This window comes from Neopsephotus bourkii, unplaced genomic scaffold (assembly GCF_033783945.1).
Source record: "Neopsephotus bourkii isolate Nb327-2 ecotype Australia unplaced genomic scaffold, CSIRO-AGI_Nbou_v1 NB_1600, whole genome shotgun sequence".
NCBI lineage: Eukaryota > Metazoa > Chordata > Aves > Psittaciformes > Psittacidae > Neopsephotus > Neopsephotus bourkii.
The window spans coordinates 4595717-4620381 of record NW_026902076.1 but is presented as its reverse complement, the minus strand read 5'-3'; the positions used below and the strand labels follow the sequence as shown (position 1 = coordinate 4620381).

The window sequence follows — 24665 nt, the reverse complement described above, 5'->3', positions numbered from 1 at the left end:
GGCAGGAACCTGGTGTGACTATTTGGCATTTGTCATTATTTAACTTCCCTAGATTCCTCTGAGTTTGCCTCCTGTGATCCAGGTTTAAAAACCCAACGGAACATGCGCAGGCTCTGGGGAGATATCTTTGTCCTCGTCTCCTTGATTATTTTTATTTTTTTAACACCTCTTAGACAGGCTTCTTAAAGCAGTTTACCAAAGTCTGAATTGGAGACGTGGGAAATTCCTCAAACTAGGCAGAGCTTCCTCTTATTGTTAAAACACAAAAGAGCAGCGCAGCCTTTACTAGAGTTCCTTTTTTAACCCATTCATCTTGATCAAGAAAGCCTCCCTGATGCTGTCACCGTTCATGGCTGCAACCCACAGTTTCCCAGAAGAAACAAGGGCTTGCAGTAGGCAGGCATTGTATCACCCATGAGGGCATCAGTAGCTTTGGGGCTATGCTTGCACATCATAAATGAAATGTACTTGAACTTGAAACTAAAATTATCTGCTGCTGGAATTCACCTCCACCTTGTGTGGGAATCATGGCTTTTTAAGACCAAGATACAATAAACCCAAATACCTTTCAGAAAACCATTTCTAGTTTTCTAGGAAAGAGTTCCTCAGGGCTGTGATCTCAAAGAGGGGTCCCATTGTCATTTGTGAGCTGCCCACTGTACTTGCATAATTAAACAGTTTATTTCTCAAACGATCCTGCTTTTGCTCAGCCTGCCCATGAGCAGTTACCAGCCATCAACTGATTTGATCCAACATCTGGTGTGTGTGGTAACAAAGCAGCAGCTTGTCCCCCTTATCTGTGCTCAGCAGCATCCTCCACAAGGACTGAGTCAGTGATGGGCAAAGACAGAAACTGGGGGGCTGTGATGGTGACCCTGCAGTGGGCTGGAGGGGTTGGTTTAGGGATGAGTGTGAGAGCGAAGGCACAAGGTAGGTGTTCAGGAACAGGGAGCAAGGGAAAGAGCTTGAAAAGGGGGTTTGTAATGGCTTGTTTCTCTCTGACAAAGGAATTATTTGCTCCATGTCTTCTGCAGTTCTTGCATAGCAGCTAATTTGCTCTAGTGGTTGTCTAGTATTAACAGCACTATATTTGCATGTTATAATGCTGCACCAATGGACTTTGTTAAGGAATTTTTGACTACATTTGCAGCCTTATCTGAAGGCTTGTCTGCTGATGGTGGTGGCCTGTAAGTGAGGTTTCACTTTGACAACCACCCCATGACATGACATGGATGTTATAACCTTAATTCACCATCTGTGCTCTCAGTCCCTATCTTTTCTCCAAACTTCAGTTTACCCCTGCAGAAGCCTGTAATGAGTTCTCCCCCAAAGCCCTCCCCTCTCTGTCATAACTCCCTTCTGAGTAAGCCAAACAAGATGGGTGTACTAGGTCTGGCTGGGATGGAGTTAACCTTCCTCATAGCCACCCATAAGGTGCTGTGTTTGGGATTTGTGGCTACAGCAGTGTTGTTTGTACACCAGTGTTTTAGCTATTGCTGGGCAGTGCTTGCATAGCATCTAGGCTTTCTTTTCTTACCACTCTGCCTCTGTAGTGAGTGGGCTGGATGCTGGGAGGGGTTACAGCTGAGAAAGCTGACTCCAATTCACAAATAGGCTATTTCAAACCATATAAGATCATCTTCAGCAATAATAAATAATGATGGGGACACGGTTGTCTTCCAATGTGGCCATTGCTTGGAGACTTTCTGGTTGTGGGAGAGGATTTGTGATGGCCTTCATATCACTTTTTTCTTTCCTTTCTTTCTCTTATTAGCCTCTATTTATCTCAACCCACCACTTTTCTCACTTTTTCTCTTCCTAATCTCTCCCTAATCCCCCTGGCAGCTGGGGAGTCAGTGGCTGTGTGGGTGCTTAGCTGTAGGACAGGGTCAATCCACCACAACAGGGTATCTAGCCCACCTTTTAGATGCTTTTGAATAAACAGAAGGTTTTTCCCAGCCCAGGAAAAACCTTTAACTGCCTTGTGTCATCTCAATCAGCTGATTTCATTCTTTACTGTGAGGGTGGTGAAGCACTGGAACAGGTTCCCCAAAGGAGTGGTAAATGCTCCACCCCTGCCTGGCAGTGTTCAAGGCCAGGTTTGACAGAGCCTTTAGCGACATGGTCTAGGGTTAGGCATTCCTGCCCATGGTAGGGGGGTTGGAACCGTATGATCTTAAGGTCCTTTCCAACCCTAAGTATTCTATGATTTACACAAAATAATATTTGTTTTAGGAAGAACTCAAAGATCACCAAAAATTGACCAGTCCTGGCACTGAAATCCTTCCTTCTAGCTGAAAGGACAGCTGTGTCTCATTTGCCTTTGAGGCGTTTCTACAGCTCTTGCTCTATCAGACTATTAGTGCAAGCAGCAATGGCTTATTCCTGCCCCAGGTTGCCTCTAAACACCCTGTCTCAGAGTGTTTAGTACCATCCTTGATTGGCAGCAGAGAAAAGAAGCATGAAGACAGTGAGGGTCTGCTTACATGGGTGGCTGCTGTCAACTGAGGTCCCGCTTAAACCCACTTCAACAGGAGGGACAATGCAGTGGAAGGCCAGGTTTGAGGATTCCCATGAGCAGCAGAGCTGTATGTATTCACCATTTGTATCTTAATATGAAACATTAATTTCCAAATGCCTTCCCCAAAAACATAATAGAGCTGCGATCTAGTATGTAATTTACTGTCCTCGGAAATTCCTCAAAACGGCAGAGCTTCCCTCAATTGTTCATGTGCAGAGGAAAACCTCTACTAGAGTTCCTGCTTCAGCTCACTCCTGTGACCACAGGCTTGGCCCTTGACAACCATCAGACTAAGTGTGTAAAAACCATCTTCATTCCAAAGCTGTCCCTACGTGCCTTATGACAGGCTGTTCACAGCATGCCCCCTCTCCTGAGATTGTTCTACTGTTCATTCTTGAGGAGAAATTCTTTGAATTCATGCATGGGGTCCCTAAAATCCGGGTTAACTGATCCTATGGCTGAGATCCCGGATGAGCCTGTGCATGCCTTAAGTCTCGCTGGCTGTAAAGCAGGATTGATGGAACTTCCTTCCTTCCTTCCTCTCACTATCCATCCTGTTTCAAACCTACAGCATAAAAAATCCAATTGCTGTTCATAAACACTGGCCCTTATTTTGGAAAGGACACATAAGATATTAGAATCATAGAATCACAGAATGGGTTGGGTTGGAAAGGACCTTAAAGCTCATCCAGTTCCAACCCTCTGCCATGGGCAGGGACACCTTCCACTAGACCAGGTTGTTCCAAGACCCATCCAACCTGGCCTTGAACGCTTTCAGGGATGGGGCAGCCACAGCTTCTCTGGGCAACCTGTGCCAGCGCCTCACCACCCTCACAACTTCTTCCTAATTTCTAACCTAAATCTCCTCTCTGTCAGTTTAAAGCCATTCCCCTTTGTCCTGTCATTACTTGCTCTTGTCAAATATCACTCTCCAGTTTTCTTGTTGGCCCCTATAGTCACTGGAAGCTGCTCCAGGGTCTCCCTGGAGGTATCTCTTCTCCGGGCTGAACAACCCCAATTCTCTTGGCCTCATAGTGGAGATATTTTGTGCTATTATTTCCTGGTCTTGAAATGTGCATTTTACCTGAGGTCATATTAGGATTAAGAGAAACATGTGCAACAGCAACAGTACAGCATGAGAGCCAAAGTTGTTCCATCTGTCAGGGCAGAGCTCACCTCCATATGCCTGAACTCCTTTCTTCCCTGTAAAAGGCAGTTTAGGCTGTGCTGTCAACAGGGAACAGCCCCTGACCCATACTGCTCTTTGAATCATTTCTGTGAATTTTGGCACTGAAGTTAGCTGAGATGGGGAACAGGCTAAGTATTGACTAGGTCTCCTAGAAAAACAGGGCAGAAAGAGACTCAACAGGTCACCTACTCCAGCTCTGCATCTCATGGCAGGTGTTTAAGCTCTCCAAAGGCACCCTGGGGCATGAGAAATGCGACTCAGCTACTCAGGTTGGTGTTGGATCACATGAACAAACCTGTCATCAAGTGCAAGTTGTCTTTGCATTGCTGTGATTTTACACCATGTGAGCCCAACATGCACCACAGGGTTCACAAATGTGATGTTATTTTGAACCAGGCGAAGTATCTGCCTGAAGTCTAATGTTCCTTAAAGTCTTCTGAACATTAGTAAAACAAACTAGTCCCCTCTGTGCTGATGATGTTCTGTCGTGATCTCACACCTAATGCCAGTGACAAAAGAGTTATGATGATTTTGAAAACATTATAGACAAGTGTAGCTTCAAAGAAGTTTAATACTGGCACTATTTAGCATTTCTGAGTTATTCTGTGCTCTGGCAGACAGATGAGTACAAAAATAGTAAGGATGGAAGTGAAATCAGTGGAACAAAATATAAGCAATTTTTTTCTCTCAGGCCTGATCATTAGAGAGGGGAATTACGAGATATGGACAACAGAGACCTACCATCACTAATCTGGGGGATTTCCCTCAATTTATGCAATTCTTTATGTGAAAGGTGGATGCTATTTTGTACGTCTGCATTTGTGTTGCTAGGTGTGACAGGCCAGGCCTCCAGGCAGGAAACTCCTGCTGTCCAGAGTGGGATTATACAAACTCCAAATGGCTGACACCTACACAACTCGCAGTAGCTTCCTATACAGCCAGCTGTGCTTGCAGCAATAACAGGAAAAAAATCAAGAGGTTAATAAAATGAAACGAGCAGGAAGCATGCAGTCATCAGGCTTTCTAGTACTTCAGTCTATAGAAGTAACCCGTGGCTGGCCTGACTTAGGGATCTAATCCAAAACTCATTGAAGCCCATGGAAATTCCACTTCAACGGATATTCTTAGACCTCACTCTTTACTATATTGATATGGGAGTACATGGACAGTTCCACCTTCCCTGTACTTGGTGCTGAGCTCCAAATCTCTTGCATCATTGCTGCTAGCTGTGAGATAGGCCTGCCACTAATAACTCCACATGCTCCAAAAAGGTTGAGGAGAAGAAAGGAAATATCATGGCTACATCTTTTCTCCCATCCCAGCCATCAGAGGGGATCAAATGTATGTGCATGCTTTCCCACAGGCATTTAGAATGTATGGTACTCAGCTCCATGCAAAGAGCTAGAATAGCAGAGTGGAGCTCATTGTTTTGCATTTTCTTTCTTCCTTTCATTTTTTCTTTTCTTTTTTCTTTGTTCTTTCTACAAAACTCCAACGCAAAGGTCAAGCAGCAACCATTAGCTGGAGTTGAGAGTCTTCACACGAAATTAAAAGTAGCTGTATTGAGTGTGATGCTCTGTTATAAACCTGAACTCCATACTTGTTCCTGCCTTTTTTATACTTTATACTGATAAATGCCTAATTTTAATCAGTTCATTGCAAAAACATTTGTCAAGTAGAAAATTATTATTTCTTGAACAGAAGTAAGAAAGAAATGCCAGGAAGAAGGCAAGAATTGGGTAGGGCTTTCTTTTTCCAGTGAAGTGCTGATTTAAATGCCCTTTTCACTTTGGTTTCAGCGACCTCTGTTTTCAGTCTGACATATTAATGTCCCACGTGGCATGGGGAGCATTTATCCCTTCACTTATGAGTGCCACAACATCTGTTTGCACACAAGTAGCTCACACAAAATTAAAATAGCCCCTGAAAACAGAACCTCTGCTCAATTTCTGCAGATCCCATAGTGCACCAGATAGCTCAGCCTCCTGCACCATGCTAGGGAGAAAGCCGGAATAACACAGTTCCTCAAACATCACAGAGAAAGTATCTCACAGCCTGTTTATTGCCTGTTTGAATCCTTATCACTTGAGTGGTTTGGTTTGGAGTCCTTGATTAATTTGTGTTTATTTTATTTTTGTTCTCATTCAGATGTGTTATCTAAGGTCAGTGCAACTTCCCCTGTCCCCCCTTTCCCTTCTAGCCAACTCGCCAATGAAATATTGTTGTGCCTGGGTGTGTGTTTCTTAAAGTCATTGTGTTTTTTTATGTCTGAAACAAACATTGTCTGATCATCCAACTTATTACGCACTACCCAAAGGTCATGTTTTATGCACAGAAAAGAAAGCTTTTCTGTTGTGCCTGAGGAATAACAAACTGGATGGTCACTGAAAACAAGGGCTTTAGCCCCAGAGACCAAGTCTCTGAAAAAATGCCCAGAGGCTGTTTGAGAAGGGTAAACCAGGGCTCAGTTGCTACAAGCTACTGGGCAGCTGTAGAGCTTGACTCTCTTGCGCCAACCACGTATCTCCTCCCTTCTCACCTTCTAATCTTTAGCAGCTCCTGGTTCCTCTCCCTGTGTGACCTTCACTTCCACAGAGCTCATGGCACCACAGGCCTTTCATCCAAAATGCTTTAAAGGGAGGCAAAGCTATTTAGGCCACAGAACAATGCTGGCATGGTGACAAATGAGCTTAATTAAGTTCAAAAAATGATACAGCATAATTAGAAAGATGCAGAGCAGAACAAATACCAAAGAGGTGGGAGGACTGCTGTGCTAGAATGACATAGACAACTGATGGGGAATATAAAAGTGATATATGCTGCTATGAGGCCATAGAGCAAGTGTGCCATCCAGTTTGATAATCAAGACCCTAATGAGTAGTAGATTCAAAGCAAACAAAGGAGATTTAGACCTGCTTGCTCCTGGACAATGTGGATGCTGGACACTCTCCTAGGTTTCCTTATAGTTTGCTTCATTTTGTCTAGGCTTAAAGGGCTGTTAAACACTGAGGTCTTGCCTTTGCCTCCAGAATTCCTGTACCTCTGAAAGGCAGAAGGGGAAAGAACATTCTGGAGAACTGCTGCTACATGCTCTCTTTGCTTTTGTAAAACTCTTCCCTAGGGCTTCTGCTATAAGTTGCTTCGATAAGAAGCAACTGGGCTAGAGGATACTTGCATCCAACCAAGTGCAATTCTGTTTATGACATTAAGCAACCAGTACCCTCTAGAGAGGTTGGGGGATGGTCTCTCGGTGTGCACAAAGGAGTAAACCCACAGAACTGTCTGCTTTTACAATGAGGCTTGACAAAACTCTAAAGCAGAATAGAGGAGGCCACCCACACAATGGGATCATAGCCTCAGTGACCCAGAACATGTATTACAGCCCTAGAAGAGGGCCACGAGCTGAGGCTATGGACTAATATTCACCTCACAAAGAACTCTGTTGCAGATACAGAGTTGTTTGTTATCCTCTTCCTGCTAGTGCCAAAGGTGTGTTCATCTCTACTTCTGCACAAAAGGGGCCATGTTACCAGACACAGAATACAGAAAAGTTTCAGCCAACAGGAATAAAATACTTGTATCTGGGATGGCTGCATGAGAATGGATAGCTCTATGTCCAGAAATGCTTGTTTCACCTTACACTTCTGCATTCCCTCATCAAAGAAACTATTCCAGCATGGGTGTTTCTTTAGTTTCTTTCATCAGTTATTTATAGACATTGACTAGATCTCCCTGTGCCTTTCCTTTCCAGGATAAACAGCCACATTTCTCTCAGCCTCTCCTGGTATAACAGATGCTCCAGCTCCTTAGTCTTCTTTATGGCTCTTTGCTGGACTCACACCAACATGTCTATGTCTCTCATACTGGGGAATGTGGGAACTGGACACTGGGCTTCAGATATATCCAGAACCAGGAAACTTTCTCACCATTAAGTCTGGTATTATATTAGAAATGTTGTCCTAAAGAATCTAGAAAGAAGACATGGCTGGGCATGCTAAGAGAGGCTATCAAACGTGTCTGCCTGTAAGAGAGAAGAGAGTGTAAATCAGGAAGTCAGACAGAAGGATAAGGTAGAATAAGCCATGTCCCACTGAGTGAAGAGTGGTTACCTGAGCTAGAGAACCCGTGTTAGGAGCCACAGCCCTGCAAGAGTGTCTATAGAAGTAGCTTGGCCACCAGACATTTGCTACCAAACTCTGCTGCAAGTGGGGCAGCTTCGCAGATAGGTTGCCTGCACAGATAGCCTTCAGCTGGGACAGTGCTAATGTCCCACCAAATACAGCAGACTGTTCTCACCTTCCTCCTTCCCTGAGTTAATGCTTAGCCAGTAATGGCTTCAGTTAATGTGTATTTCCCCTCACTACAACAAAAACATTGAGGTGCTGGAGTGGGTCCAGAAAAGGGCAGCAAAGCTGATAAAAGGTCTGGAGGATAAGTCTGATGAGGAAAGGCTGAGGGAACCAGGTTTAGTCTGGAGAAGGCTCAGGGTGGACCTTATCACTCTCTACAACTACCTGAAGGGAGATCTCAGTCTCTTTTACCAAATAACAAGCGATAGGACAAGAGGTAATGGCCTTGAGCTGTGCCAGGGGAGGTTTAGATTGGAAATTAGGAAAAATTTCTTCACAGAGAGGGCAATCAGGCATTGGAACAGGCTGCCCAGGGAAGTAGTGTAATCACTGCCCCTGGAAGTGTTCAAAAACCATGTAGATGAGGCCCTCAGTTGTATGGTTTAGTGGTGATCTCAGCAGTCCTGAGGTAATTATAGGACTTGATGATCTTAAAGGTCTTTTCCAACCTAGTTGACTCTGAGATTCTATGATTCTATTCCTGTCAGAATACCCTCACTCATCCAGCAGATTACTGTTCTCCACTACAAGCAGTATGTCCAACTGTGAACTCTCCTGGGGGGGCTAGGATGACATTCAAGGACTGTCTGGTATTGTCCAAAGTATGCTGAAATGCTCATGAAAAGTTCTGTTGGCCTCTCTCACAGTGTTAGAGCTGCTTGAAGGATCTGATAATTTGGTCATTCATCTGGACAGAACTGGGGTTGCTTTGTCTGAAGAAGAGGAGGGTCAGGTGGGACCTTATCGCTCTACAACTACCCGAAAGGAGGATGGAGTGAGGAGATGGTTGGTCTTTTTGCTCAAGTAACAAGTGATAGGATAAGAGGTAATGGCCTTAAGCTGTGCCAGGGGAAGTTTAGGTTGGATATTAAGAAAAATTTCTTCACAGAGAGGGTGATCATGTATTGGAAGAGGCTGTCCAGGGAAGTGGTGGAATGACCATGCCTGGTAGTGTTCAAATACCATGTAGATGAGGCCCTTGGTGACATGTTTTAGTGGTGGTCTTGGCAGTGATGGAGTAATGGCTGGACCTGATGATCTTAAAGGTCTTTTCCAAACTAGTCAGTGCTACAATTCAGTTATCTGGTTGAGTCGTTCCTATTTCAGTTATTGTGCCGTGCAAACATGAGTCTTGCAGAGCTATATTTTTCCTTGCAGGAAACCCTGCTTGGTCATGCTATGATTTAAGCCTGATCTGCAGATAGCTGGACTTAATTATTTTAATTTTCCATGTAGACTATTTCAGTATGTTAAAAGGTCATCACCAATTCAGGGGGAGGAATAGAGGAATTTAAAGTCATAGGTCAAGAAGGAAAAGTATATTCTTAGTAAATAAGGATGGAAAATGTGACTTGATGTAGAAAAGGGTGTGAACCAGAGCCCCTCTCTGGAAATATCATTTTGGGGAAACTCTTGATAAGGCTGTAGATACAGTTCACCTGCTCTGCACTTAAATCAGTGGAAATGTTGTGCCGGTCCAGAAAGGAATTCCTGAACTTGTCTAAGATAGAATCATTTAGTTTGGAAAATACCTCTAATATCATCTAGTTCAACTGTTAACCCAGCATTGCCAAGTCCACCACTAAACCATGTCCATAAGTGCGATTTCTACACGTGTTTAAATGCCTCCAGGGCTGGTGACTCAACCACTTCCCTCGGCAACCTGTTCAATGCTTGACAGCCCTTTTGGTGAGGAAATTTTTCCTAATATCTCCTGGCACAACATGAGGCCATTTCCTATTGCCCTATTGCTTGTTGCCTGGGAGAAGAGACCAACCCCACCTCACTGCAACCTGCTTTCAGGTAGTTGTAGAGAGCAGTAAGGTCTCCTCTGAGCCTCCTTTTCTCCAGACTAAACAACTACAGTTCCCTCAGCTACTCCTCACAGGATTTGTGCTTCAGACCCTTCACCAGCTTTGTTGCCCTTCCCTGTACTCACTCCAGCACCTTGGTATCGCTCTTGTAGTGAGGGGCCCAGAACTGAACACAGGATTTGAGGTGCATGCTCCCCAGTGCTGAGTACAGGGTGATGATCACTGCCCTAGTCAGTCCAAACTAAGTTCTGAGTACAAAGATCAGTGGTCTTGCATGTCTCTGAATCGTTTTGAGCTCACTGATTGCACAGAAATAGAAGCACTGTAAAGAAACTGAGGTAATTGGAAGAGGTCAATAAACCATCTACCTGGTGCCCCTTTTTATGCAATTTTATTGCCTGTTCTTAAAACCGTCCAGTGAACGGAACTTTGCAGCTGCCCTGGGTAGCTGTATTCAGTGCTTCTAACCTTTACAATTACACATCTTCCATAATCACCGACATATTTAACTTTGCTTCAGATTGTATGATTCCAGATCATCCTTCACCTAGCTGTTGCTGTGAACATTTATGTCAGTCCTTTACCAAGTGACAGACAAGTTATTGTGTCCTTACCTGAGTCTTGTCCTGACTACACCGAACAACCTTCAACCTATTCACAAGATTGTATTCTGCTCATGTCTTAGCATTCACATGGTTCTCCTTTGGATGCTATCTGATACAGCAACATACAGACACAGCACTCCAGCCATGGCATCAAGAGCATCAAGTAGAGCACTTTCGTTACCTTCCAGGTCTTAAATTAAAAATACTTCAGAATTAGATAAGCCTTATTTGCAAAATCATCTCGCTGAGTGGATTTAGGTAGCAATTTGCTGGGACTTCATCCAGATTCTTTTCTACAAGTCATGTGAGAGAGATGATAAATGAAGCCCCAGGCATTGCCAGATTCAGTCCCAAACTTTTTATCTCAAAGTAATCCGCCTATTAGTTCAAATATGCTCGGGATTCACTCTGTCCTTCCATTTCTAAAACACATCTCTCTGAGAGGCTGAGCATGCGAATTCAGAGTCCAAAATAGTGAGAGCAGCAAATGGAATAAGAACCTGCAGTGTTGCATCCAGCTTCTGAGAGGTTTTGCCATCTTTTTTCTGAGTCTGGAATACAACATGAGATCAACCCCAGGCTTCCCAAAGGACTTTACATGAGCTCAGTGAATCACTGTCTCACACATTGCTGTGAAAAGAAATTCCATTGATAAACCAGCTGTGATAAAACACTGTAGGGACAAGGACCCCGCTGTTGTTTGGACAGATGGTCCCCACTTGTGCAGCGGGTTTCATGGCTCCAGATTCTATTCAAGGTAGAAACATCAGTAACACATCAGAGTTTCCCCTGGTTTCTAGGATTTTCCTGCACTTCCCCACCTTTCAGAGTAGCTATCAGAGCCATAGGTCTGCATACCCTTTTCCGAGGTTATCAACGCATGTCACTAGTGCCTTCTAGGTCCAGCCCATAGCAAGCATGCTGCTAGCACATATGGGAAAACTTGAGGGTTTTCCTCTGTTTTTAATTTAATCAAACCCACAGACATTTAGACATAGCTGCAAAACACAATTTTACTGCTTTCAGTCCTCAAACACCTTGTTTTGTTAGAAGAAAGCAGGTGAGTAATAGCAGCAGAACAAGTTAGTCCACTTGATAAACTAATCTGCAGATAAGAACCTGAATGACTTAGATCAGTGCAGGGGGAACTAATAAATACTACCTGATGGATGGTATCAGGAAACAGCTCCTCTTAAAATGCCTTGTGGGTTTTCTGCAGTGGCATCTCTGGTCATAACATGTTCAGCTAATTATACGAATTCTTGTGTCTTGGTTTCCCTCTGAGAGAGTAGACTGGGCTGTAGCAGGAAACAGAGGATGTTTAAGATGGATGTAATTAGAAGGTCTTCAACTTGAATCACCTGAGAAGGTAAAACAGATTATATCTCCAGGTAACATTTTTATTTTCTAAAAGATATTTTTTATTATCTAAAAGATATTTCTACTGTGATTTATAAGAGGGTGTAATTATTTTGCAACATTCATGGAAAAAAGAAACTTAGAGAAAAAAGTAAGGAGAAGGTCATGTAGATCACCTCTCTCCTGGGTTAAAATGACAAGTTGCTATTTACCTCTAGGAATCTTCTGCACTTTAAAGTTAACTTTAAACATTTTTTAGCCTGAATGCCGTGGAGATGCGATTTGGTAGCAAACCTGGGTTTCTGTAGCATATGCGGTCTTAATAAGTGGAAGGTATTTATTTCCTCCCAGGTGTCAGTTTTTATGAGAAATGATGAATGTGTCCCCATATCTTCTGTTTTACCAACTGAAGGTAGATAGGTACTTTAAGAAATTGCTCACTGAAAAGCTTACAGCAATTCTTTTTCTTCAATGAAAAATTAAATGAACAAGGGGAGCAGGACATTACTTGAGAAGAACATTTATATTTTCCCTCATTTGCAATTTGATATTTGTTAGTTTTCTGACTTTCTAGATACTGGTTTGAGTACTTTTAAATAGCTATCAAAGCCTGAATAGCAGCACAGTTCTCAATTAACAAGGTGTTTGGTCTCAGCTACATGGTTGCACAAAGGGTGCATTTGTAAATAGAGGCTGACCCACAACATTTGAATATGAATGCAAGTTCGTGGACAGTGCGAGCGATACATGCAAAACTATAGCAGATACTGTGTAGCCTCATCATAAATTGTGTTTAATGGCTTTTTTTCCTTTCTGTCATGTGTTCCATCAACACCTTACTAATGAAAAACAAGTTTTTTGTGCAGATTAATCTGATGTACCATATGCTGGAAGCATACATGCATATACAAAACTATCAGCAATCTTTCTTTTATTAGTGTTTCTACTAGTAAGTCATGTCACTATATTAAGGATCTGTGTCACAGCTTATAACTTGACAATGTTTCCCTCTTGATCATTTTGATCCATCTTGGTCTTGGGATTAGCCAAATCCATGTAAGTTTGAGGTTGTCACAGGTGGATAATGTCTTCAAAATAGCAAAATAGTGTCTTTTGTGGAATGCTGGATACAGTGCTGGATGTGCCCAGAAAAGTTAGGAAACTTTTCCCTGCTTCTGTCCCTACCACTCCCCACCCCCCAATTCTGACAGCCATTCATCCAGTGCATTAAGATATATATATATATACACACATATATATATATATCTATCTTCTGAAACAATCTTCTTTTAATGGATTTTAGGGTGGGGTGGGAAGATGATCTGAAACAGCGAGATGTCTTACTTTCTGGTTATCCCTACATAGAAGCATAAGAACAGCCACGCTGGGTGAGCTCAAATGCCCAGATACTACCGGGAGGTTATAGGATTTGGGTTTTTTTTGTGGGTTTGGGTTCCCCCACCCCCTTTCTTTTTGTTCCCCTCCTCTCTGTTGCTAACCTAGAATATCTTAAAATTAATTTTCCTTTTTTAACTGCATCTCAGAATTCCACTGACATTTCTTTAGACACCATTTTCTGAGTGGTAATAGTCAGCTCAGAGTCCATCAGAGTATACATAACATCAGGTTCATTTCTCTCTTCCTTATACTTCAGTGCTGAATTCCCTGGACTTCATAACTCAGTCACTCAGTAATCTTTGATCCCGATGCAGTCTGCACAGGCAGACTTTGCTTTTCTTAGTCTCAGTCATTTAAAGTTTTCCGCAGTGTTGTATCACTAATCGCTGCCTTTTTCAACTCACTTGGGAACTGAGGGTAAGACACAGGCTTACACACATGGTCCTGCAGAGCTCTGGTGATGACATATCTCTATTGGAAAAGGAAATTATTTCCTCCTGCTTTTTCCCCCTATCTTTTAATCAGTATCCAGGTGAAGTCTCATTGCAGATGAATTGCTCAAAGAGCCACATTTGGTGAGAAACACTGATACGTCCCTGCTGGATATCTGCGTCAGTGACATCAGGCATATTGGTTGGCTATAAGCTCATTGCTGTCCTCTATCCATTCACAAGGTGAGAGCTCAGATTATGTTCATACTGTAATTTTCCATCATGGGCTCTTCTGATCTGTAAATTCACAATGAAGCGCCCTGTCTGCTTGTGAGCCCCAGCTCTGATATGCAACATGGTGGCGACTGGCAGTCATTGCCAATGTTTGTTATCATCTCAGGAGGTGCTGGTATTTCTGCTTTCCCCTAGTGATTCACAGCTTTTCACAGCTCATTATTTTAATGAAGCTGATGTTATCCACTCAGGTACTGTTCAGTACTATTATTGAGTCTTTTCTCAGTGCTTTCCTTTCTTAAAATGATTCTCATAATCTACTTGGTTTCTTCCTTTTCCTGTACCTCTTTACTACCTGTTCATTCTGGAGCTAGGAAAGTGTGCTAGAGGCATGTTTTGCCTCTGGTTTTAGGAATAATCTTAAAGTGTATGTTCATAGGAAAATACATATGTTTATGTATTCTTCATCTGCTTTCTGTTTCATTTGGTTGCAGAAATGCATCAAGACCTGTAATTAGGGTTCATGCATGTTTTAACTCTCCCTTTCTCTTTCATCATCCAATCTATTGTGCAAGTAAATTAGCTTAGGTATGAATGAGCTGGAAAAGGTTGGGGTTTTCTGGGTTTTGGTTGTCTGATTTTTTTGATTTCTTGCTTTGTTGTTCCGGTGTGTCAATATTCTTGTATTCTAGGTTATCTATTTGTAAACTTCAGCGCAATTAATGGAGATGTATGCTAAAAATTCAGAATTACAAGCATTTTTTCAAGAAGATATCACTTTTCATTGTTTCTCTTGTTAGCCAAGGGGTAACAAACACACAGAAATCTCTGTCTGAATCCATGAAATTACTACAGCCCTCTCCAGAGTGGGACATGGCTGGTAGCAAAGCTCTCCCTGCTGCAGCAGGACAGGCCTGCACAGCAACATTCCTGACTATTCCCTCATGTTCTGGCTGTGCATTTGCCAAATACCACTGTGAGAAATATCTGAAGATCCCAAGTCAACTTTTCTCATGGCAGATGAATTTTTAGCACCTCATTTGTCCTTGTTATTAATCTACTTGTGACTCTGCCTTCTCCAGGTGATTTCTTCCTCCCTCCTTTTTGAGTAGGTACAGCTGATGTGAAAAAAATGAGAGATGAGGGAAACAGTCTGGTGACAGTGGCAGAGCTTGTTCCATGCTCTTCCTGGATGGAGCAGTCAAACAGATGGTGCTGAAAAAGTCTGAACACACTGGTTTTGTAGAGTGTGTGGTGTTTCCTACTGTGTGAGTCGGCTGAAAATCCCCTAGTGCTTTTGCTTCATTTTCTTTTCAGGCTGTACAGCAAAGTCACTGGACAAAATGCCATCCCTGATTACTGAAGGTCTCCACTGCCTGTTTCTACTGGTCACAGCATGTTGCCAGACATCACAAGACTCAAACTTTGAGCCATTCATCCGATATGTAGTGAGTATCCTTTCCCAGCCCCACTGGTTTTCATTTGGTCTCTAGGTGTAGCACTCAGCTACAATAGCTCTCCTTTTTATCCACAAAACCTTAGAGAAAGTCAGTATAAGATCAGGTGGGGAAACTCAAACCAGGTGGGGAAACTTTTACCCAGGGTGTAAAAGAGATGGAGAAATCCAGGAACTGGGGTCTCCTTTCTTCCCAGTTTTACTCCTCTCCAGAAGGGATTGAGCAAAACTGATTTCTCACTTGTGTTACTCCACAAAGGGTTTAAATTGCTGTCCCTAGAGCTAAATAACAGTTACATGAGCACTGCTCCTGGGTGGAATTTACCTGTCCTGTGAGAGAAAGAAATCAAACAAATCTTGCCTAGAAGTGGTGTGCCAACAAAACTAGCTCAGGCATGGAAGTGCTTACATGTAGGTGACAGGAGTTTTACCACTGTCTTGACAATAGGACAAGTAGATGATCAAAATGCCACTCCTGAGAGACCTGTGTTTGGGCATTGTGCTTGCAGTCAGACTTCATTTCGGCTTCCCACTTTTTCAATAATCATAGAATCACAGAATCATAGAATAGTTAGGGTTGGAAAGGACCTTAAGATCATCAAGTTCCACCCCCCCTGCCATGGGCAGGGACACCTTGCTCTAAACCATGACACGAGGCTCTGTCTAACCTGGCCTTGAACATGCCAGGGATGGAGCATTCACAACCTCCCTGGGCAACCCATTCCAGTGCCTCAATAAAGAACTTCTTCCTTACATCCAATCTAAACTTTCCCTGTTTAAGTTTTAACTCATTACCCCATAATCTTCCCATACTGTTTTTGCTTCATCAATAGTGTGAACTATGGAAAAATCATTTTGTGCTTTGTCCTGTATATGGTTTTATTAACAGACAGTTTCTGCACGAATAGTCCCTAACTGGAAAGAAAAAAAGGAACAGAGAAAAAAATGGTATGACCAAGTGGAAGTTAATGTAGGTTGTTAAGGAAAACTAATGTACAAATCTACCAACTCTTGGTCTATCACAATTACTATTGGTCCAGAAAATGCTTCTTTGATCTTCTACATTATGAAGATGCCAAGCCAAAATGGACTCCAACACCTGTTTTTAGCCCTAGCACCACAGGGACCTTAGTTCTGATGGACTGACCAGAGCACAGTGTAATTTTTTGAGCAGGTTGAAAAAAGGCACGCACACTTGAAGAGGAAGGTGGGAACTCCTTAAGCTGTTCCTGCCACCAATCCTTCTTCTTTGCAAGCCAAGATACAGCTGATGCCAGCAGCCTGATCTGCTCTTTGGCAGATGCGTAATAGTGACCAAGTATCTCATGTGCTCTGTTTTTCCAAACTCTCTCCATCTCAGCACTTAGGCATTTTCATTAAGTGTAACACCTTGTTTTTCAACATCATTGACACCTATTTCAACCTGCAAATGAGTCATCATTTAATGCTGTGAAATACGTGAAGTATTTAGCCGTGTAGCAGTACCCTGCATTTGTTTGGGAGAATAACTGAAAAGGGAAACAACTTAGTCCAAACCTGGAGAAACACATGGGTCACAGCAGGCTTTCTGTAACTCTCTTAGCTAACCTCTGGGGTGAACAGCAGTACCCCAACAGTGCAAAACTGCCAGAGCACTTTGGGATCTTCACTGCCAGCACAGCTGCAATATGAAGCCCAGCTCTAATCACACACCAGATGGTTCTTTTATGTAAAGAGATTACATAAGAGTTGCCAAGCTATTCACCCTTTCTGTAAATAAAGATTTCAGTAGGGATCAAGAAACTGGCAAAGCTGTGAATTTCCTGCCTGCGTCTTTGCTTGTTCTTCAGCCTTTCTTGCAAACTGTGGTGCCAGTGTATTTTTAGGGCATGGTTAAAAAAATAAAATGGTCTGCATCTCACTTGGCTGCACCCTGCATGAACCCAGTCATCCTGAAATTGTGCCACCATTGCCCCAGTCAACCTTGTGCCCACGGAATAGCTGACCTGACCCCTAAGCTGGAGCCAAGGCATTTCAAACCTTTTTCTACTCCTACTCAGGTTAGCTTTGCTGCTGCAGAGCTGGAAGCTCAGAGCAAAAAGGAAAGCAGAGGGTGGCATGAGTCCATGTTCTGGATTCAGAGGCTAAGTGGTTATGTTTCCCAAGAAGTTTGCAAGGCTAGCCATGGACTAAAAGCACTGAATCAGCTCCTTAGCTGATGAATTCCTGCTAAGCTGAGGCAACTGCCTTACAGAAATATGCAAAAAGACACCTACACACTCAGTACATCCCTCAGGTGGTGCCTTACTTTCCTACATGGAAGATACACACATACTGCTTAAAGAGAAAATCCTAGGAGGGGCTAAAATTGGTGGAGGGAAGAAACCCTATCTACATACATTCTCCATCAATTCTTTGCCAACAACAGCAGCTAAAGCTTCACTTTGTTTTTCACAGAGCTTCACTCTCTTTTTTTCCCCCACAGATTGACAGTGAGCTAATAGAGGAAAACTTCCAATCAGAGATGCAAAGGCAGAAGCGAAACAGTACGTACACAAACATGCAGTAACAGCATAATTCTAGTAAGCCAAGGGTGAAATCACTATCGGGGCCAGCACCTCTTAAGGTACTTTGACTTACTAAGTCAAAGGAGAGAAAGGATGGGTCAGCTTTTTTGTGTATCTATTATGCCATTTGTATCAGCTTCCTATTTTCCAAAGACCAAAGATATATGCCTTTTGTCAGCCGAGCACCAGATAAAACATGCACAATATCTGCTGAGTAGGAAACAAGATTTCCTAAGCAGAATGTCACACTAAGCAACAAAGATCCCAAATGCCTGAAATGAAAGCTATCAATTTCTGATTTTCCCTCACACACAGCTTAGTCTCATGCTATTTCTCTTCTTTCAGTGCTTATTTTTGACCTTCCCCCTCTGGAGTACACTGTTGACATTGAAGTAAGCCTTACAGATTCGTCTTTCCTGGAGCCAGTCAAAGACTATTTCAAAAATCTTAATCTTCCAGTTTCAACAAACATTTCAAATGTAGAAATGGCAGTTTCAAACATCAACATTACCACAGGTGGGTTGGTTATTTACTTTTATATTCTGCTTTTCTTTTATATATTATGCTTTTTTTTGCCAGTAGTTGATCTCTTGCAGTCCATCATGCTTAGGAATCAGCAAAACTGAACTGTCTCTGCTGTGTATGGAAGACCCATGAACACTGAAGCTCACAACAGCATGTTTTGTTATCTGCATTTCTCCACTCCCCTTTATATAATGTTGGCATTAGGAATAGCCCTGAATGATTTTCTTTTCCTAAGGAAAGGACAAAGCCAGAGGAAGCCTGAGCCAAAGGATTTTGCTCCAGTTTGACTAACAGGCAGTCTGAGTTACTTTCAAGTGTCAGGAAGCTGCAACTGTGGTTATCAGACTGTTTACTTCCCTCCACTTGCATTTGAAACATAAATTGCTGTATGAGGCTGTACTCTGATCCTGACCAAGATAGGCTGCATGAAGTGCAGTCTTTCCCTGGTATAACTCTCTAACCATGTTCTTACTGGACAAGATATCAAATAGGTTTTATTACATGATCTGACCCATAAAGCAGTGAAAGGAAGTGTTCATGGCTTCTCAAAACAACATGAAAATGGATCTTCTAGAGGTCTTCAGGGTCACATGCAATGTGTGAAAATTACTTTAATACCTTATTTTGTCAATGGTACCGAAAAACTGAGAGTGGTTTGGGGTTTATGTTTTTATTTTTTATTTCTTTTATTAGAGAGAATGTTGCTAAAGGACTTTGTGATAATGTTACCTTCTCTCATGCAGCATCTGTCAGGAGACAGAATTAGACAGCACCTCACTAGTCACCATGTAATGACCATTATCTGTTCTTAAAATCTTTAAAACCCTAGACATTTGCTTCCAGCTTAGGCAATATAGAAACACCCAATATGAAAACTATCATAGGACCCTGGCCAACACACCAGGTAAATTTCTGTGATCAGAGTTTACATCTGCTTTCAATTACTTAAAAGTAATTAATTAGACTTATCACTGTATCAGTCTAGTCCCCATTTCTGGTTAGTTATTTGTCATTAGTATAGTAAGTTTTGCAAGGTGTCAGATGTTTACATCATTCAAGTGAACTCACAAGAAGGGCAACATTTAGTTGCGATCACTGGCATAAAAGTACACAGGGTGAATACGTATTGTGCAATACAAAATGTCATGTTTACCATTCTCATAGTATTTCTCTGTCTGATACTAGTCTGTCAGCCCAGTGGTGAGAACAGTAGCTGTTGTTCCTGTGAAGATGGATATGCCTGGCCAAGTGCGGTGTGCCGTGACTTGATAACCTGCCCTTCTGTCAGCCTAGCATCTGATCTGCCCTGTGGCTACATGAAGGAAATGCCTTTCTCCGGGCCTTACTGTGAGCCACAGACTAAAGGTAAGGAGACAGAGTGCTGAACTTCATCATTCTGATGTGGGTCCACCTTGACCCAAGTCCTTCCAGATATTTAGTGCCATACTGGAGCCCCAGCTCCTGGAATCACTCTCCTGCCTCTTCAGGACTTCCAGCTTCTGCTAAGTAAAGAAATTTTCATCTCATCAGATTTTCAACAGAGGAACCTACATATGTGATCAAAGCGTGCCACAGTGCTCAAGAGAAGAGAAGAAAGAAAAATCCAGCACAAGTCTTTTGTCTGGCTTTATTTCATGACTCTTGTGACAAGATGCCCATGGACTTTTAGGAACCTGACTGATGACTGAGTACTTAGGCTTGGCGGCACTGTGATGGAACTCTGCTTCTTGTCTCTGCAATCCAAGACAAACACCCATGAGGCTCGTCCTCTGATTTGTGATGAGCAGCATGCAGAGTCATCCGGAGGCAGTCCTAGAGCTGGAAGCAGTCCAGTGCTGTCAGCATGCCCGTTCTAATCAACTCTGCTTGGAGGCAATGTTTTTATCACAGAGCAGCCCCATTTCAACACTGCTGTACTACTTCCAGAACTACACCTAGTATCTCTTCCTTGTGGAAGTCACATACCCCTTGGAAGTCCAGGGCCCTTGGTACAATGCTCCTCCACTGAATGGTATGGACATGTCCTTAAGTGAACCCAACTTAGAAAATTCCAGTATCTCTTTAAGCATTTTATATTCTTTTGTGCCCATTGGTGGGTTTTCACCCAGAATATTACCCTTCCAAAGTCACTGAGGATTTTTACATTAATTTCAGTGAAACAATAGTGGATATTCGTCCTGTGTAACTTTCAGTATATGGAAGATAAGTATTTGATCAAAGTTATTCATACAAACTCTCTATAACTAGAGCAATGTAGTAATTCAACCATTGTAGGAAAGATGTTTATCACCTTTTGAAGGTGTCCACAGTTTTGCATAGATTTCTAGCAGATGCCAGGCATCTAAATTAGATATAAAAAATCAGGAGAATCCCAACTTTCGTATTATACAAATGAATCTTGGCCAGTTGTAAGATTTTGATTTAGGACTAAGATAGCTTTACCAAGGGCAAATTGTACCTGACTAATCTAGTGGTCTTATGGAGTGGACTGCATCAGTGGACAAGGGAAGAGCTATATATGTAATCTACCTAGACTTCTATAAGGTCTTTGGTATGATCCCCTACAACATTCTTGCTGATAAATTGGAGAGATACGGGTTTGACAGATGAAAAGTTAGATGGACAAGAAACTGGTCAGATGGCCACATCCAGAGTTACAGTCACTGGTTCAATGTCCAAATTGAAGCCAGTTACAAGTGATGTCCTCAAAGATCTGTACTGTTATATTCTTCAATGACATAGGCAGTTGAATTGAGTATACCCTCATCAAGTCTGCAGATGACACCAAGCTGAGTGGTGTACTTCATTCACAAGAGGGAAGGGATGTAATCCAAAGGGACCTTGACCACTTGAGAAGTGGGCCTCTACAAACCTCATGAAGTTCAACGAAGCCAAGAGCAAGGTCCTGCAAGTGGGTCAGGGCAATCCCCAGTATAAATACACGCTGGGGAGTGAAGGGATTGAGAACATACACACTGAGATACTGGTAGATGAAAAGTGGACATGAGCCTGCAATGTGCTCTCACAGCCCAGAAAACCAACCATATCTGGGCTGCATCAGAAAAAGCATGACCAGCAGGTAGAAGGATTTGATCCTGCCCCTCTACTCTGCTTTTGTGGGACCCCACCTGCAGTCCTGCATCCAGCTCAGATCCCCAGTGCAAGAGGGATGTGGGACTTTTGGAGTAAGTCCAGAGGAGGCTACAAAGATACTCAGAGAGCTGGAGCACTTCTGCTATGGAAACAGGCTGAGAGAGCTGGGCTTGTTCAGCCTGGAGAAGAGAAGGCTCTGGGGAGAGCTTATCGTGGCTTTTCAATACTTAGAAGGGGAAAACAGTAACGAGTGGTGTCCCTCAGGGATTGGTGTTGGGACCAGTCTTGTTCAACATCTTTGTCGCTGACACGGACAGTGGGATTGAGTGCGCCCTCAGCAAGTTTGCCGATGACACCAAGCTGTGTGGTTTGGTTGATAAGCTGGAGGGAAGGAATGCCATCCAGAGGGACCTTGACACGCTTGTGAGGTGGGCTGATGCCAACCTCATGAAGTTTCACCATGCCAAGTGCAAGGTCCTACACCTGGGTTGGGGCAATCCCAGGCACAGCTACAGGTTGGGCAAAGAAGAGATTCAGAGCAGTCCTATGGAGAAGGACTTGGGGGTGCTGGTCGATGAGAAAATGAACATGAGCCAGCTTCAGTGTGTGCTCACAGCCCAGAAAGCCAACCGTATCCGGGGCTGCATCAAAAGCAGCGTGACCAGCAGATCGAAGGAGGTGATCCTGCCCCTCTACTCTGCTCTTGTGAGACTTCACTTGGAGTATTGTGTGCATTTGTGGTGTCCTCACCATAAAAAGGACATGGAACTGTTGGAACAAGTCCAGAGGAGGGCCATGAGGATGATCAGGGGACTGGAGCACCTCCCATATGAAGATAGGCTGAGAAAATTGAGGCTGTTCAGCCTGGAGAAGAGAAGGCTGCGTGGAGACCTCACAGCAGCCTTCCAGTATCTGAAGTGGGTCTGCAAGGATGCTGGGGACAGACTCTTCATTAGGGACTGTAGTGATAGGACAAGGGGTAATGGGTTAAAACTGAAACAGGGGAAGTTTAGATTGAATATAAGGAAGAAGTTCTTTACTGTGAGGGTGGTGAGGCACTGGAATGGGTTGCCCAAGGAAGCTGTGAATGCTCCATCCCTGGTGGTGTTCAAGGCCAAGTTGGACAGAGCCTTGGGTGAGATGGTTTAGAGTGAGGTGTCCCTGCCCATGGCAGGGGGGTTGGAATCTTAAAGTCCTTTCCAGCCCTAACTATTCTATGATTCTATGATCCTACATAGGAAAGACAGAAGGACTTTTTACCAGGGCCTGTAATGACAGAACAAGAGGCAGTGGTTTTAAACTGAAAGAGGGTAGGTTTACATTGAACATAAAGAAGAAATTTTTTGCAATAATGACGGTGAGACACAGGAAGAGGTAGCCCAGAGAAGTTGTGGTTGCTCCATCAGTGGAAGTATTCAAGGTCATGATGGATGTCTCTGACCATGACAAGAGGGTTTGACTTGATACTCTTTAAAAATCCCTTCCAACCCAACCCATTATATGATATTGTAATTCTATGATTAAATTAGAAGAATAAGCTAAGAAATCACTTTGTAAGCATTGATTTTTATTGTTTTTTACACTAATGTGAATGTTTTTCCTTACAGATTCATGTGGTATGGGAGAGCCCATTGTAATGAATATGTCAGTCAGACTTGACACAGACTTTCGGGATGATCTCAGGGATTCTTCTTCCAAACTATACAAACAATACAAAGCTGACCTTGAAAAAGCGGTAATGACTTTAGTTTTCCATCTCTGAAGGAAGAAAGCCCCCTAAGAAATATGGTATTTACCATAAGTGTCTGTTAAATCGGGTGTGGGTGGCTGTCAAGTATGCAGCAGTGGTAACTACAAAGTGGGCAAAGGCTGACCTCCATTGGAAGGCAATGACAATATCTCCATTAATTTTAATATGTTTGTCAATAGAAAAGTATTTAGAATGTTTTGCATCAAAAGCATGAAAAAAAAAAATCACATAATGGGTCCCAGTTTAAATCCATGTGAGCACACATAGAATGAAACCATCAACACAAACTTATCCCATGAAAGTAGAGAAAAACACCAGGCCTGTTATATCAGATATGCTATGTGTGGAATGGAGAGTTTCCCATTTTAATGTACAGAGGACTAGAGCAATGTACAGAGACTTACATCATGTGATATGTCTTTTTTTTACAGTTTAATGCTAGCTACAGATGTTTACCAGGCTTTGTATCGGCAACAGTGACTGGTTTCAGGTAAGTAAACAATTACACAAATCCTTCTGTCCAGTCTCAATGAGACACCAGTCAGCAAAGACTACATTCACTCTGGCTAGAACCCACACTCAGTATATTACAGTATCACAGTATGTTAGAGATTGGAAGGGACCTCAAAAGATCATCTAGTCCAATCCCCCTGCCAGAGCAGGAACACCTAGATAAGGTTACACAGGAATGTGTTCAGGCGGGTTTTGAATGTCTCCAAAGAAGGAGATTCCACAACCTCCCTGGGCAGCCTGTTCCAGTGTTCCGTCACCCTCACTGAGAAGAAGTTTCTTCTCAGGTTTAAGTGGAACCTCTTGTGCTCCAATTTGTACCCATTACCCCTTGTCCTTTCATTGTTTGCCACTGAGAAGAGCCTGGCTCCATCCTCGTGACACTCCCCCTTTATATATTTATATACACTAATAAGGTCACCCCTTAATCTCCTCTTCCAAACTATAGAGACCCAGTCCTTGGTATGCAGCCTGTTTGGTGTAGAACCAGGGCTAGGCTTGAGCTTGTTTGGCTCCCAAGGAAGTCATTGAGAGTGTTGAAGAGGGTGTTAACCTCCTTGTACCTCAGAGAACCTGGTGCTGTAGGTCTGAAACTTCCTCCTGTGACTATAACCAACGCATGTGTTTGGCAGTATGCATCAGAACATTTGGGTCACTGTGGGTTTGTCCTCACGTGGAGTTAAATACTCATTTATGGTTAGTGTTGGAAGAGGTTTACTGCTTGATTCTTTTGCTTTTAAAGCTATGGCACTTTAACTGAAAAGGCTCACATGTAACTAATCTTTTCTATAGATCACCTAATGAAGGGAAGCAAGTGCATGCAAACAACACAGCAGGGGATATTCTTTCTCAAGCCTGGTGTCCCTCATTATTCATTGGGAATAT

At 42.9% G+C, this 24665-nt stretch overlaps 1 protein-coding gene across 4 annotated transcripts in view; it reads left to right on the top strand.

Moving 5' to 3' along the window:
- ADGRF5 (adhesion G protein-coupled receptor F5) overlaps positions 1-24665 on the top strand; it is a 48943-nt gene that overhangs the window by 1848 nt on the left and 22430 nt on the right. For 3 of the 4 annotated variants that reach the window (XM_061372304.1, XM_061372305.1, XM_061372302.1), the window contains exons 2-8: positions 13761-13909; positions 15218-15348; positions 17821-17881; positions 18248-18418; positions 19613-19792; positions 23128-23255; positions 23702-23760. In XM_061372304.1, the coding sequence (XP_061228288.1) occupies positions 15244-15348; positions 17821-17881; positions 18248-18418; positions 19613-19792; positions 23128-23255; positions 23702-23760 (704 nt within the window). In that variant the 5' untranslated portion in view covers positions 13761-13909; positions 15218-15243. The remainder of the gene's footprint in view (positions 1-13760; positions 13910-15217; positions 15349-17820; positions 17882-18247; positions 18419-19612; positions 19793-23127; positions 23256-23701; positions 23761-24665) is intronic. The other variant, XM_061372303.1, reaches the window with a different exon arrangement.